The 15243-nt window shown below is 55.7% G+C and overlaps 1 protein-coding gene across 1 annotated transcript in view; it reads left to right on the top strand.

The window, feature by feature from the left end:
* The first annotated feature begins 6669 nt into the window (after positions 1-6669).
* Positions 6670-15243, top strand: part of SULT2B1 (sulfotransferase family, cytosolic, 2B, member 1) — a 47960-nt gene continuing 39386 nt past the window's right edge. Inside the window, exon 1 of the mRNA XM_012643031.1 lies at positions 6670-6740. Within this exon, the coding sequence (XP_012498485.1) occupies positions 6670-6740 (71 nt within the window). The remainder of the gene's footprint in view (positions 6741-15243) is intronic.

Raw genomic sequence — 15243 nt, 5'->3', positions numbered from 1 at the left:
ACGGGGTCTCGCTCTTGCTCAGGCTGGTCTTGAACTCCTGACCTTGAGCAATCCTCCCGCCTAGGCCTCCCAGAGTGCTAGGATTATAGGCGTGAGTCACCGCGCCTGGCCCAGACTCACTTTTAAAAGCTGCCCAGGGGATTCTGACAGGCAGCCTTGGTGAGGATTAGTGACCCAGAGCTACTGTGTATTAAGCATTTATTAGGTGCAAAGTGTTTTCCCTTGAGCCCTGTTCATGCCTACAGCAGCAGCTTGGGGTGCTGGGTTCGAGCCCTGGTACCGCCCTGCACTCGCCATGACTTGGTGACATCAGCCCCCTTGTCTCAGTTTCCTCATCTGTACAATAGGGATAATAACAGCGCCACCTCATAAAGTCATCATGAGGATTAAATGAGAAGCTGTGCAGATCTCTTGGGACCGTGCCAGGCACCAAGTATGTGCTATGTAAGTGTTTGACAAACACAATAAAACTGTGACTGTGTATCTTGGCATGACAGAGGTGTCCCTGGTTGTGTAATGGTGTCTATGCCTTGGCAAGGTGTGTCGGTTTCCCTGGGCTGGGCCAGAGCGTGCATTGGAGGGAGCAGGGTGAAGAGTCAGTCCCAGGCACAGAGTATGACAACCGGGGTCGGACCCGGCTCCCACAGCTTTGCCACGCTGGGTGCCGAGGGGCTCGGCCCTACCTTCAAATGCTTGCTCAGATGTCACCACCTCGAGAGAAAATGGAAATTCAGCTTAACCACTCCTCCCCAAGCTCCGTCCCTCAATCTCCCACCTGCCTCAGTTTCTCCATGGCACTATAATTACATGTTTACCTGGAAAGCTCTTCCTGCAGGACAACCACATACCATTATGAAGGCTGTGTGTTAATATACTCTTATTTTTAAAAGTTCATTTCCTAACTGACACAAGGTGCTGTATGGGCCACCAGCTCCTCCCTCTGGCCGTTTGCTCCTGCCCCACTGGCCTCCTCCGTGTTCCTTCATCACACCAGGCACTATCCTACCACAGGGCCTTTGCACTGGCCGTTCTCAATGTCTGCAACACTGTTCTCCCAGATATCCCCCCAGTTTGTCACCTCATCTCTGTCAGGTCACATCCTGAGAGAGAGGCCCGCCCTGACCACCCACCTAAAACAGCCCCTGGTTCGCATTCCAGCCCCTTCGCCTGCCTTGAGTTTTCTACTATTTGTCACTCTCCGTCATTTTATGTAATTGTTAGTTGTTCACTGTTCTAATAGTTTCCTATTGCTGCTGTATCAGTGACCATAAACTTAGTGGTTTAAAACAACACAAATGTGTTATCTTACAGTTCTGGGAGGCCAGAAGTCCAAAGTGGTGCTTACTAGGCTAAAAATCAAGGGATGAGCTGGGCTGTGTTCCTTCTGGAGGCTCCGGGGAAGGGCCCCAGTCCTGGCCTCAGTTGCCGGTGGCCACCTGCATCGAGGCCCCGTCCTCCACCTTCAAAGCCAGCAGCGAGGCATCTTCCAATCTGACTCTGAGCCTCCTGCCTCCCTCTTTCACTTATAAGGACCTTCGTGTGACAATTCAGGCCCACGTGGTGCTCCAGGACGGCGTCCCCATCTCGGGAGTCCTTAACTGGATCATTCCTGCAAAGTCCCCTTTGCAATGGGAGGTTACATATCCGCAGGTTCCGGGGTTAGGGCGTGAACATCTTTGGGTGGGGGCGTTTTCCTGCCCACCGCAATTCCAGTCTCACTTTTTGCTGACCACCGTGTCTCCAGTGCCTGGCACACAGCAGGCACCCAGCGGCGCTGCGGATGAATGAACGCGAATGGCTGGGACACAGGGGCAGGGAGGGCTGGGCGCATGTGCGGTTGGAGCAGGTTTTTGGGGACCGAGGGCCCAGGAGGAAGCCAGGAGCCGGGAGGAACTGGGGCACACCCGGGCAGGGGGAGGACAGAAGGAGCAGGGAGGAACAGGAAGAGGGGCGGCAGGCCAGGCGGGAAGATGAAGCCGTGACTGGGGCGTCCTGTTCCCTGACTTGAGCCCGCCTCCCGCCCCCCTGTTCCCCGCCCTCGGGCTGGGCCCAGGCCTCCCGGGAGCCGCTGCAGGGGGCGGGGTGCGCGGGGATGCCCGACTGGCACAGCTGGTTTGGCTGGTCCCAGCACTTGGCAGAGGAGGGAGCCGGGGACAGGTGAGGATAGCGCTGGGAGTGCCCCTGAGGCCCGGAAGACAAGGGGGAGGCGCGGCCTCTTTGTGCGCTGGTCCGCCCCTGGGGACCCCAGACCCCGGGCAACACCCCCACCCCAGAAGCCTCACTTGGCTCTCTCTGTCCCAGCCCTGGGGACAAGGAACCCAACCTCCCTGATCCCCAGCTCCTCCTCCCTCGGGCCTGGGAGTCCCCAGCCTCGGTCCCCAGCCTCTGCTCTTCACGCATCGTCACACCGGTCTTGACCTCGCGCGGCGCCTGCTGTATGCGCACCTGCCGCCTCCCCGCCCCGTTTCTCCCGTTGGGATCAGGCTGGTATCGACCCGGCCCTCAGGCTCCCCTCCCGGGCTTCCCGACCCAGCCTCTGTCCGCTCTGGGGCTCCGGCGTCAGGGCTCCCAGCCATCCGCTCCTGGAAAGGACAGCACGTGTGTGGGTGTGGGGCCGCCCCCACGTGCCCTCCAGCCCGCCTGGCCCAGCAGCGGGGCAGGCGGGGTGGTGTGAGTGTGCGGGGTGGGGCCGGGCGGTGGTATCGGCCCTGGGGCAGGCTGATCCCCGGGGATGGAGTAATCGGGGTGGAGGGCAGAGAGGGAGGTTTCTGCAACGCTGCACACCCCGAGATGGACCCACTGATTAGAGGGGAGTCTGTGGGGGGAGCCGCTGCGGCCGCGAGGTGTCAGCTGCCCTCCTCCCACCCCGCCCAGCCGAGGCTTCCTCCTACAGGGACAGGGCGTCCCCGCCACCCCAACCCACCCCTTCTGCACCTCCTTCCCCAGGTCCAGGTGTCTAAGTGTCCCATTTTCATCTGCCAGGATCACAGGCTTCAGGGCCCAGCCTCCTCCTCCCTCAGACCCGGGAGTTGGGGGTGGGGACAGCCCTGAGCTGTGTCCCCCACCTCCGGCCCGGTTCAGGCTCCTTCCTGACGCTGGGAGCTGGGCGCCCTGCCCCCCAGCTCTGCCCCTGGGGAGCCCGGCCGCTAAGCAGCCAGGGCGGCTGTCCTGGCACTCCCAGAATTGCTGGCACTTGCCGGCTTTTAATGGAAAGGTCTGGCTCTGGAGGTGACAATGGCCTCAATTTATGGTGGAAACATGACCTCATGACCCAGTGACCTCCCTGTGCCCAGGTCAGAGCTCCAAGAGCAAAATGGCACATCTCAGGGCTTGGGGGGGCAGATGGGGCCTCCAGAAGAGGCCAGGGCATTTCGGTGGGGTGCGAGGGGGGCATGCCTGAGAGCCCTCCAGCCCCCCGCACATCACACGCAGCCGGCGGGGAGACCACCTCCAGCCTCCCTTTCACAAGGGAGTCCCTGAGGTCTGGAGAGGGCGGGGGCCCTTCCTGTGGCTGGTGGCACATGTAGGTGACGTGTCTAGCATCCTGGGGGCTCATGGGGGTGGAGGGCACATCCCGACTGGCCCAGCCCATCCCCACGTGGCACTTCTCCCTGCCACCCTTAAGCCCCCAGGGACAGGCATGAGTGTCCCTGGATGCCCCCACAGTCAGCCCCCACCCAGGGACCAAGGACTACCTCCCTATCGCCAGCGGCCCCTTCTTTGGCCGGAAGAAGTACCTCCCAGCGTCTGTCCAGCATCTAGGCCTTTGCCCCTGCCAGGCCCTCCACCACCTCCTGCGTACTCACCTGATGAGCTCTTCTCTCCGGTTTTCCCTATGGGGGTGTCCTTTTCCCTGGGAGGCCGGTCCTGACCTCCCAAGGAGGCCCCGGCTTCTACAGGAAGAATACCCCCAGCCAGCAGGGTCAATACAAATAGTTAGCAAGACACATACAGCATTTTAAACTTTCTAGTGGCCACATTTTTCGAAAAGCAAAAAGAAACGAGTGGGAGGCCAGGCGCGGTGGCTCACGCCTGTAATCCCAACACTTTGGGAGGCTGAGGCGGGAGGATCACTTGAGCCCAGGAGTTTGAGGTTGCTGTGAGCTATGATGACGCCGCTGCACTCCGGCCTGGGCAACAGAGCAAGACGCTGTCTCACAAAAAGAAAAAAGAAAAAAGAAAATGAATTAATTGTATTTAATCTGATATGTCCAAAATATCATCATTTCAACATGTAATCAATGTAAAAATTACTCATTAGATGTTAAATGCTTTGTATCACGCCTCAATTCCATGCTCAGCTTCCAATAGTTACATTAAAATGGGATCTTACCAAAGCGTCAGTGTTGTGTTTAAGAGGAAAGTGTTTTATACCCTTTCTGTTTTCAAATTTAAATTTAAATGAAGTAAAATGAAATAAAATTGAAAAATTTTACTTCCTCAGTCACATGTGACACATTTCTGGTGCTAAATAGCTACCTGTGGCTTGTGGCTCCTGTACTGGACAGCACAGCTCTGAGCTATGTTTACTTACCTGTCTTATTGGCAGACACAATGTCAGAGACTGACCCAGAGGAGGCCTCTTCAGGTATTAGCTGGAGAAATGGGTGGATGGATGGATGGATGGAGGATGGTTGGCTGGATGAATGGTTGAATGGACAGAGGATGGATGGATGGATGGTTGGGTGGGTGGTTGGATGGATGGTTGAATGGACAGAGGATAGATGGATGGATGGTTGGGTGGGTGGTTGGATGGATGGATGAATGGACAGAGGATGGATGGATGGATGGTTGGGTGGGTGGTTGGAGGGATGGAGGATGGATGGATGGAGGGTGGATGGATGGAGGGATGGATAGATAGTTGAATGGTTGGATGCCTGCCTGAATGGACAGAGGATGGATAGATGGATGGATGGATGGGTTGGGTGGATGGTTGGATGGATGGATGACTGATGAATGGAGGGACGGACGGATAATGGATATATGATTGGATAGCTGGAAAGATGGATGATTAGGTAGATGGTTGGATGAGTGGATGTAGGGATGGATGGATGCATGGATAGAGGGATGAACAGCTGGAGAGGTGTCCAGGTAGGGTGTCCAGGCTAAGCCCCACAGACATCAGGGGTGCCTACTCAGGCCCAGATGGGGAGCCCTGGCCCTGTTGCCTTTCCACCAGCCCTGCAAGGGAGCCCTTTAGACAAATGGGAACATCAAGGCTTAACACTGGAAGTAACTGAGGCAGGATGTCAAGATGTGGACTCAGTCTTGCCCACGGGCAGGGGTGGGGGAACTCCCACAGCTCAGCATCTTAGAAATGGGGACTGAGGGGATGGCATGCTCCAGGACGTTTGTCTTCTGTCTACCTTCAGGGTGAGGGTGGGCAGTGCTGTGTGCCCTTGGGCAAGTTTCGCTACCTCTCTGGGCCCCCTTTCTGTGTCTGTTAGGTGAGTCTGACATCTCCCTTCCCCCTTACCTATACAATAAGTGGTCAGTAAATACAATTTTAAATGGTGATATCTTTGTGTTTATTCATCTAACCAAAATTCCTCTGGCACATACCAGAAAAATGAGGAGAAATTTCTAGAAAGATCCCACCAAAATGTGCTTGGTGGTTACCTCTGTGGGTTGGACGAGGGTCATGGAGACTTTTATTTCCTTTCTAGACTTACCTGCTCAGAGTTGTTTTGTTTTTTTTTTTAAACAAGGTACAAATATTCCTTTTGTCCTATAACAATAAATCCTTTCCTGTGGGGAGATTGGGATCCATAGCCGGACTCCAGGAGACCAGCAGGTGGGGAGGCCAAAGGTGGGGGTACAGCAAAAGGGGGTGCTGGCTTTGCCAAGCCCACGGTGTGCCCGACACCCTCCCAGCACTGAGGAATGTCTCACTCAGTCCCCACAACAAGCCAATGACACGGGGACCATTTACAAGTGGGGAAACCAAGGCACAGAAGGACGGATGAGCCTGGCTCCAGTCCCCACAGCGGGAGGTGCTGGAGTTGGGAATCGAACCAGGGCTGTGACCTTCAAACTCCCAGCCTAACCGTGTCTGGGGGTTATCTGTTGCATCTCTGCGTCTCTCACTGTCTCTGACCCTCTCTGTGTGTCTCTGTCCCCTCTGGGTCTCTGTGTCTGTGTCGTCTGTTTCGAGGGTGCCCCTTACAGTGTCAGCCGTGGGGGCGGAGTTGCTGTCCGTCTTGTTCCTGGCCGTGTCCCACACTTAGAGCAGTGCCTGACCGACCGCAGATGCTTGATCAACATTCCTTGAGTGAATGAATGAACTCCCTGAGATGGCGGCTCGGCTCCATTGGCCAGATGAGCTAACTGAGGCTCCAGGTGGGTACACACATGCCAGGCCGGCAGATTCGCTGTGGGCTTAGCCCTGAACCCCTGGACTCTGCCCCCAGCCGCTGGCCCGATGCCAGGTCATGCCCATCACGGCTCCTCCCCGCCCTTGGAGCAGGGTGGCTCCCTCGGCCTCTCCCCACTGTCGGAGGCGTGGGTTGCAGCTGGGAGAACCGGCTGGGTGCTGCCCCTCCCCCTGGGCGGGCGCGGAGGTAGGCACCTGGCGGGCTCCCCAGGTGGCAGACGCTGCCGGTGCGCACACCAGGCCCCCTGCCGCCTGCTCCCTGCTGGCCCTCCCCTCCCTGCCCTAGCCCACCGGCCATGGACGGGCCCTCCGAGTCCCGGATTCCCGCCCTGTGGGACACCTACGAGGACGACATCTCGGAAATCAGGTAAGACCAGATCTGTGCATGAGCCAGGAGACCCCTGTGGACAAGGTGGCCTGCAGGGGAGCCAGGGCCCGCGGCAAAGGTGGCCTCCGGCCTCCTGCAGCTTCAGACCCAGTCTGGACTTGTGCTGGGCTGGCCTGGCCCAGCGCCCCTGGGGTATAGTAGGGAGTGGGGACCCGGCTGTGCTGAGTCACCAGCTGAGATGCCTGAGGTACCCCTGTCCCTCTCAGGGCCTCAGTTTTTCTATCTGTCAAAGGGGTCCACAAGCCCTCGGCCACCCTGCTAGAGGACTGGACGAGAGGGAGCCGGGATGATATAGTAGCTGCTCAGGAAACACAGGGCCTGTTGGACCCCGTTCTCTGCAGGACACCCTAAGCAAGCCTGTGAATAATGGAGGTGTCTCCCTCATGGGAGCTCAGAACATGCCACCTGCTCTGCGTGGGGGAGGACGGGAGGGCAGAGGTGGGGGATGGCAGCTAAGACCCAGAGGGAGAAGCTGTGCGCCGGGGGCTTGGGGGCCGAGAGGGTGGGCTCTGCACCCTTCACCCTCATAGGAGTGATTAGGGCAGAGCGCTCCCCACCTCTGTGGTCACCGTGTGACTCCTCTGTTCCCGGGGATGAGTCAGACACTGATAGCACCCGCTTTCCACATGGGGAAACTGAGGCTGAGAGGGAAAGTGACCAGACCACGATGACGCAGCAAATTTGAAGCCAGTCTGTTTGACCCCAGAATCTGGGGGTTCTCCCCCTCCTGACAGCCTTGGGGATACTCCTGTTATGCCTCTCCCAGTGGCTCCATTTCTCAGATGAGCAAGCAGAGGCCTAGAGACGGCAGGCAGCCTGCCAGAGATCACACAGCGAGCTGCTGAGATCGTCTCCACTCCCCTTTATCTTGTGCTCTTGCTGAGCAAGACTCTCCTGGTGCCCAGGACCCTCCAGCCACCCTGGAGTGGGGGACACCCTGTGAGCAGGGGGACAACCCAGCCCTGTCCCCACCACAGGGACCTCACTCCATCATACTGTTTCTGGTCCTCCCCTCCCCTCCCTCAGCCAGGAGCTGGGGTGTGGAGAGGCCTTGCTGGTGCCCAGGACTCCAGGGACAGGAGCAGTTGAATCCTGACTGCTGTGTGACCCAGACAAGCTTCCTAGTGTCTCTGGGCCTCTCTGGCTGACAGTAGCCACCAGGCTAACCTCAGTTGTGCCTGAGGAATGTCCCAGCATTCTCTACCCAACATTCCCCAGCCGGGCCTCTGGCTCTGCAATTCTTACCCCCAGAGATAAAGCAGCTTGTGTCGGGGACCCCACCCCCGGGTCCTGCCCTCCCATCCAGCCTCCTTATCTCTGTCCGGTGCGGCAGTTGGCCATAAATCCTGAGTGACCTTGCTCAGCGTGTGGGCTCCGTGCAGTCCTTGCCCTCGCCGAACCTTCCTTTCCTTATCTGAGACCGGAGGGGGAGTTAATAACCCCCACCCAGGCCGGGCGCGGTGGCTCACGCCTGTAATCCTAGCTCTCTGGGAGGCCGAGGAGGGAGGATTGCTCGAGGTTAGGAGTTCGAAACCAGCCTGAGCAAGAGCGAGACCCCGTCTCGACTAAAAATTAGAAAGAAATTAATCGGACAACTAAAAATATATAGAAAATATTAGCCGGGCATGGTGGCGCATGCCTGTAGTGCCAGCTACTTGGGGCGCTGAGGCAGGAGGATCGCTTGAGCCCAGGAGTTTGAGGTTTTTGAGGTTGCTGTGAGCTAGGCTGACGCCACGGCACTCTAGCCCGGGCAACACAGTGAGACTCTGTCTCAAAAAAAAAAAAAATAACCCCCACCTGTAAGACTCCTCTGGCCCTGCATGTCTGCAGCCCCCTGGGTGCTGCCCTTAGGACCTCACCCTTCCATGTGCTTCTGGAATCCCCTAGACCCGGAAATGTGTGTCTCTCGGGATTCTCGTCCTCCCGCCTGGGGCCAGTTCTCTGGTGCCCCCTCCCAGGCCCGGCAGACGCACATGTCCCCGCTGGGCTCGGCAGCTCCCGGAGTGGCTCCTGCTCCTGGGATGCCCGTCTCAGGGCTGCCCCACCCGTCACTGGGTCAGACCTGCAGGCTTCGTCCTCAGCCCAGTCCCCCGCTAAGTCTGCCCCTTAGCTTGACAGTCGCCAAGCCCCACTTGGCCCCTGACTCTGCCCCTGCCCCTCGTCTCTGTTCCCACAGCGCCAGGTCAGGCCTTACCACCTCCCCCTGGAGTCTTGTGGCAGCCTCCCGTCCTCCCAGCCATCCTCAGCCTCAGCCCCTGCAGACCCTGGTGCTGGGGCCTCACCCCCCACCCCTAAGCCCATCCCCTCCCTCACCTGCATTCCATCTACGCTATTACTTCAGACGCAGGGCCACGCCTCACTGTTCGCTGCCCCAGTGCCTTTGCACATCCAGTTCCTTCCCCAGGGTTTCCAGAAAGGTCTTTTCTAATCCCCAAAGCCATCCCTGACCCTCCCCAGCTCAAGGACCTTCCGTGGCTCCCCAGCACCTCTGGCAACCCATCTTCCAAGAGAAATCTTGCTCCCAGGTAGAAATACACCATAGAGATCATAGAGCTGCTCTGGTTTGATATGGGGGGGTGGGCTGGGCTCCAGGGCCCCCTCTCCTCTCCCCTCATCTGCTTCCCGCACACCCACAGCCCCTCTCTTGCTGGATGTGGCTCCAGCAGCAATCTGAGACCCCAGCGTGGCCCTCGCGCAGTCCCCACCTTCCCCGCTGCCTCCCGACCCCGTCCCACCCCACCTACAAGTAGATCTAGAAAGCACTTGGCACCTGCAGGCCTTTGCACATGTAGTTCCTTTTGCCCGGGGTGACCTCTGCCCTCTGGCCTGCATTTGCCAAACTCCCTCTCAGGCTTTTTAAGATTCAACAGGGGCAATTTACAACTCTTGGCCAAGGGGCGATAGGATGCGCCCACTCCCGGATCACACAGGTCTGTCTTCAAATCTGGCCCCCAGGTGGCACCAATCTGTTGACCTCTCATGACTAGGGACAGGATGTAGGAAACTGTGAAAAAGACATCAAGTAGCAAAATGAATGAATGGAGGTGAGATTGGGCAACCTCTCAGTGGTAGCTTGCAGGATGAGTCAAGGTCCGAGCCAGAGAGCAGGGCAGGACAAAGGGACAGAGACTGCTTCTGGAAAATACCAGGCTGCCTGGCTTAGAGGAGGGGTTTTGAGTCAGCAGTGGAAACCCCCCGCAGAGGACCACCCTGCAAAGGGACCAGTGTGACTCCATTTCCTTAAGTCCCCAGAATGAGAAAAGCTAAACTGTATATAGTTTCAGAATACAGGCGCACGTACTTAAAATATATGTATATATCTTTAAAAAAAAAAAAAAGGCAACTGACCAGGATTTAATTCGGGGTAGCAGCTGAGGGGGGAAGCCCAGAGATACTGACAAGTTGCCTTGCTTGGGATGTTTTAGTTCACGGGGTTTGTTACAAAGTATGCTTTATAAATGTGATATGTGTTCCATGTAGCTTTGTATGTGTCCAGTGGGCTAAAGAGGATACTAAGGACAAAATAAATATTTTAAGAGCAAAAAGTCCAGCACAGGAAGTAGGCAGGACAGGCGGCAGAGCCAAGGTGGAGACAAGACCAGGGATCCTCCCTACAGCATCCTCGAGGTGCTCCCTGTGCCGAGTGCCAGCTGTGCCACCTCATCTAATCCTCACAACCGGTCCGAGATTGACTGTTATAATCCCATTTAAAATCTGAGGCTCAGAGAGGTTGAATGACTTGCCCAAGGTCACAGAGCTGCCAAGTGATGCATAGCCAGAACTTGAACCAGGGAAGCCTGACTGTGTCACGCCCCGACAGGAATTTGGGGATGAGCAAGATCAGGAAGGGGCAGGACCCTGTCCGGCCCGGAGGCTCAGCGGTCCGGAACCACCACTAGCCCCGCTGGAGAGGTGTGTCAAGGCCAAGGAAGCCAGGCTGACTTTTGGACCGGAGGCTGCCTTGGTGGCCTAGAATAGCTACGGTTGCCACTTCCTCCCACCCCCACCCCCTGTGATCTCGAGTCCCCAAGTCCCAGCTCGGGCACTTTCTGATCTCTGCCTCTTTATGGCCGGGAGGGGAGGCGGTGCCAGGTCGGGTTTTACAACCCTGGCCCCTCCTTCCTCAGGGAGGGCTGAGCCACTCGAATGATTTTACGGCCACAGCCCTGCCAGTCACAGAGCTGCTTTGTCCAAGACGGGGGCTTAATGAGGTTTTAAACAATAAAGAAATAATAAGTCACTGGCCCTCGCTGTCTGGGTGGGATTTGGGAAGGCAGATTGGAGAAAGGGCTTCTGTGCCCACACTAGTAGATACCGGACCTTGGTGACAATTAGAAAAAGATGCTCACAGCATCCCCACCCCCACCCGCAGGGAACCCTGGCTTGGGGAGCAAAGGGCAGGACACCTTGCTGCCTTTCTGCTTGCACTCGCTCTCTGGGGGGGCTTGGGGGGGAGGGCAGTTGTGCCTGGTGGTCCTGTGTAGGGGCCAGCAGAGGTGAAGGCTGGGAAGTGGGAACGTCCAGGATCCATCTGGAAAGAACCAAGCAGCCAGTTTGGCACCAGGAGGCTCTTGGGGAGGGAGAGTGGGATGCAAGAGACCTTCTGTGACATCAAATGCCAGAGTAAGAAGGGAGACCCTGGTCTTGCTGGGGCTTGGACTGGAGGCCCCAAGAGAGGCGTGGCCAGTGTGACTCATTGGGGTCGGGGGCCCAAGAGTCAGGGAAAGTGGGGACCCTGCCACTGCAGGCAGGAATGCCCGCAGCAAGGCAGTCCTGGGTTCGAATCCCACCCCTGTTGCTGGTGAGCTGGGACCCACCTGGCAGACAGGGCTGCTCTCGAGCCAAGCATGTCTGAAACGGGCCATGCCCGGGGAAGCGCCGGACCCAGCTCTCTGCTGAGTCCTTGTTTGTGCTGTTTTCTTCTTTCCTCCTTCAGTTGCTGCAAGCCTTCCTGAAGCAGGAACTCAGGTGCAAGGAAGTGGGGGGACAGGGTGAAGAATGATAATAGTTACGACCATCCCGAGCATTCGCCCTGAGCTGGGCCCTGCTCTGAGGGTTTTGTGTGGACAACTCATTTGAGCCTCAGAACAGCCCTGGGAGGTAGCCAATGTCATGGCTCCCATTTTACAGATGGGAAAACTGAGGCCAGAGAGGACTAGGACATTTGGAATTACTCCAGAGACCCCACTCACCCTCCCACGCTAGAGAAAGGGACCAGACAGGGGCTTGGAACCGCAGGAAGAGGCTGCCCCTCAATGGCCATTTCTTCACAGAGGGACTTGTCACCCCTGCGGGGCGGATGGGGCTGGCCACCCTCCACAGCTACATAATGTGAGCCCCAAACGTAAACATTTTCTAGTAGCCACATTTTTTAAAAAAGTAAAAGAAACAGGTGAGATTAATTTTAATTGTATATTTTATCTAATATATCTGAAATATTATCATTTGCACATGCGATCAATTTAAAAATTTATCAGTGAGATGGTTTACTTTCTTTTTTTCGTATACTAAACCTTTGAAATCGAGTGTGTGTTTTCTCAATTCAGACATTAACTTTCCCTCTGAAATAGCGAATTCGTGTTCACATGCCGTCGACTTTACGGCAGATGAAGTCGACTTCCAGGCCCTAGTTGTACCCAACCCAACCGGCTTAAAAAGTTTTTCCCGTGTCTCAATTTGAGTGTCAGCGTTAAATCAGTAACAATGAAATAAAATTAAAAATCCAGTTCCTCCATCCCACTGGCCACATTTCAAGTGTTTGGTCAGCCACGCGTGGCCATTAGATGTTTTTGTCTTTGCAGAAAGTTCTATCAGACGGCTCAGCTCCAGGCTATGAGCGCCCCAAGGGTGGGGAGAGGCACACAGTAGGAGCTTAATAAATGTATGCTGGAACTGGGGAGAGAGAGGGAAGAGAGAGAGAGAGAGAGAAAGGAGGAGAGAAAACAGTGGAGGAAAACCGCAGGCAAGGGGGACAGTACCTGCAGGGGTTCCGTGGTGTGGCAGAGCATGGGGCACTCAGGGAACAAGCAGAACCTGACGGTGAGAACAGAACGACACTCACTGGCAGCCCAGCCAGAGCCGGAGCCGTAGGGGCGGGGCCCGCAGGGAGACTGCGGGGCTTCAAGGGACAGAGCCCGGGCCCTTAAACTGAAGGTGTGTCTCCCATCAGGTGGATGTGGGTGAGACTCTCCACATCCCAGAGCCTCAGTCTCCCTCTCTCAAAAATGGGTCTATATCCTCATTATAGTGGATAGCAAAAAAAAAAAAAAAAATAGGCCTCTAGCAAGTCCATAGCTGGTTGCATGAGAATTGCATCCCTTACTGCGGATTAGGCACCCCGCACGCCAGCCACCTACTAGAGGTGAAATAGCTTCTTTAAAACCCAAGTCCTTGGCCAGGGGCGGTGGCTCACGCCTGTAATCCTAGCACTCTGGGCAGCCGAGGCAGGCGGATCATTTGAGTGCAGGAGTTCAAGACCAGCCTGAGCAAGAGCGAGACCCCGTCTCTACTAAAAAATAGAAAGAAATTAGCTGGACAACTAAAAATATATAGAAAATATGAGCCAGGCATGGTGGTGCATGCCTGTAGTCCCAGCTACTCGGGAGGCTGAGGCAGGAGGATCGCTTGAGCCCAGGAGTTTGAGGTTGCTGTGAGCTAGGCTGATGCCACGGCACTCTAGCCAGGGCAACAAAGCCAGACTCTGTCTCTAAAAAAAAAAACAAAAAAACCCAAGTCCTTGCCCTTAAGGGGCTCACAGCCTAGCAAAGGCACAGATGAATGACCAACGTCCCGTGCAGAGAAGCATAAGAACTTGGAAGAGAGAGTGATTCATTTCTTTAACTAGATTTTCCTCTATTGTTAGTGTTCTAGAAGGAATACATCAAAATGGTATGGCCGAACTGTTTTTTTAAAAATCATTTTAAAGTTTACATAGATTTTTTTGTTTATTTTTTATGGCTATATCATAGTCACACATATTTTTGGAGTCCATGTAATATTTATGTACATTTTTAACGTGCAGGAATTGCCAAGGGGAAAAACAAAATAGCCAGGGGGAACCCGCGCTGTCACATCTTAAAGCTGACTTTATAGTCCCTACGATTCAAACATGGTGACATGCACCCCACCACCCAGCAATTCCACCTGCTAGCTGTTTGCCCAAGAGAAATGGTAACGTAGGCGCACACCGAGACAAGAATGGTTGTAGCAGCTCTGGGAGTAAGAGCCCGACCTGGACAGAGCCGGGCGCGCAGGAGCCGGGCCACGGCCGACCCCGCGACCTATTCATGCAGTGGGATTCTGCTCGGCCACGGGAAGGAACAGACGCTAATACACACAGACACGGAAAATGTCAACCATGTCATGCTGAGCAAAAAAAGCCAGACACCCAAGAGTATAGTCTATGAGATGACAGTTCTAGAATGTCCAAGACGGTGACGAGAAACCTCAGAACAGCAGTGGCCTCTGCGGACGGGGTGGGGACTGATTGGGACGGACACAAGGAAACTGTCTGGGAGGGTGGACTGTTCCGTATCTGACCGGAGCTGGGCGGCACGGGGGTACACGTGTTTGTCCAAATTCACTTTCAGTGTGTGCCGCTCCTCAAAAGGAAAGTGATTTTGAAAGGACGGAAGTGGGAGATTTTGCGGCCATCTTTGCAAGGAATGAGATGGCCGCAGGTTGGCCTGGAATGGTGAGCACGATGCAGTCACTGAAAACAAGCAAGCCGCAGAGCAAGGTGTGAGGTGTAACATCAGCGCTGTCCAGAAGGAAGAGAAGCGGGAGGAAGGGGAGGAGGGGGAGGGCGGGAGGGCAGGGAGGGGGAGGGGAGGAACCCAAGCGCCCACGTGAGCTTTCATAAGCACAGGGAGGTTACATACCAAACTGGCAGCACTGGCATCCTCCCAGGCTGGCATGGCAGTGCTGGGAGAGACTATTAACTTATCAGTAAGCCCAGATGATCAGTAGATATAGAGATGCGATATAAGAATATGCTTTCCTAATTAGATTTCCTAAAAACACAGAAAAATGCGCATGTGCCCCATCGAGGCAGTCTAGCAGGCATAACAAACATCCCCCCATCTCGGGGCCTTCACAGAAGTTCACCGCAGGGTCACACCCCAGCCCCCGCCCTGCCCCCACTCCGCGGGTCTCCTGGTCAGAGCCCAGACACTGCCATCTCCCTCCGGTGGCTCCCACGTCCCCGAAGCCACCTCTGGTACCTGGCTCTGTCTCTTGCCTTTTTACTCTTTGTAATATCTCAGACATCTGGCCAAATAAATGCCACCTCCTCTCCCACAACCTTTTATTCAAATATTCAAAACATAAAAGAACGTCGGAAGAATTACGCGGTGAACACGCCGATACCACCACCATGGAGATTTTATTATACACATCATATTATCGCATATCTGTGCACCCCTCCAGCCACCTGCCAATCCTGGTATGTGACGCATTCCAAAGTAAGTTGCAGACATCAGAA

The sequence above is a fragment of the Propithecus coquereli genome, unplaced genomic scaffold (assembly GCF_000956105.1).
Source record: "Propithecus coquereli isolate 6110/MARCELLA unplaced genomic scaffold, Pcoq_1.0 Scaffold193, whole genome shotgun sequence".
Taxonomy (NCBI): domain Eukaryota; kingdom Metazoa; phylum Chordata; class Mammalia; order Primates; family Indriidae; genus Propithecus; species Propithecus coquereli.
This window is presented reverse-complemented; position numbering and strand designations above follow the sequence as displayed.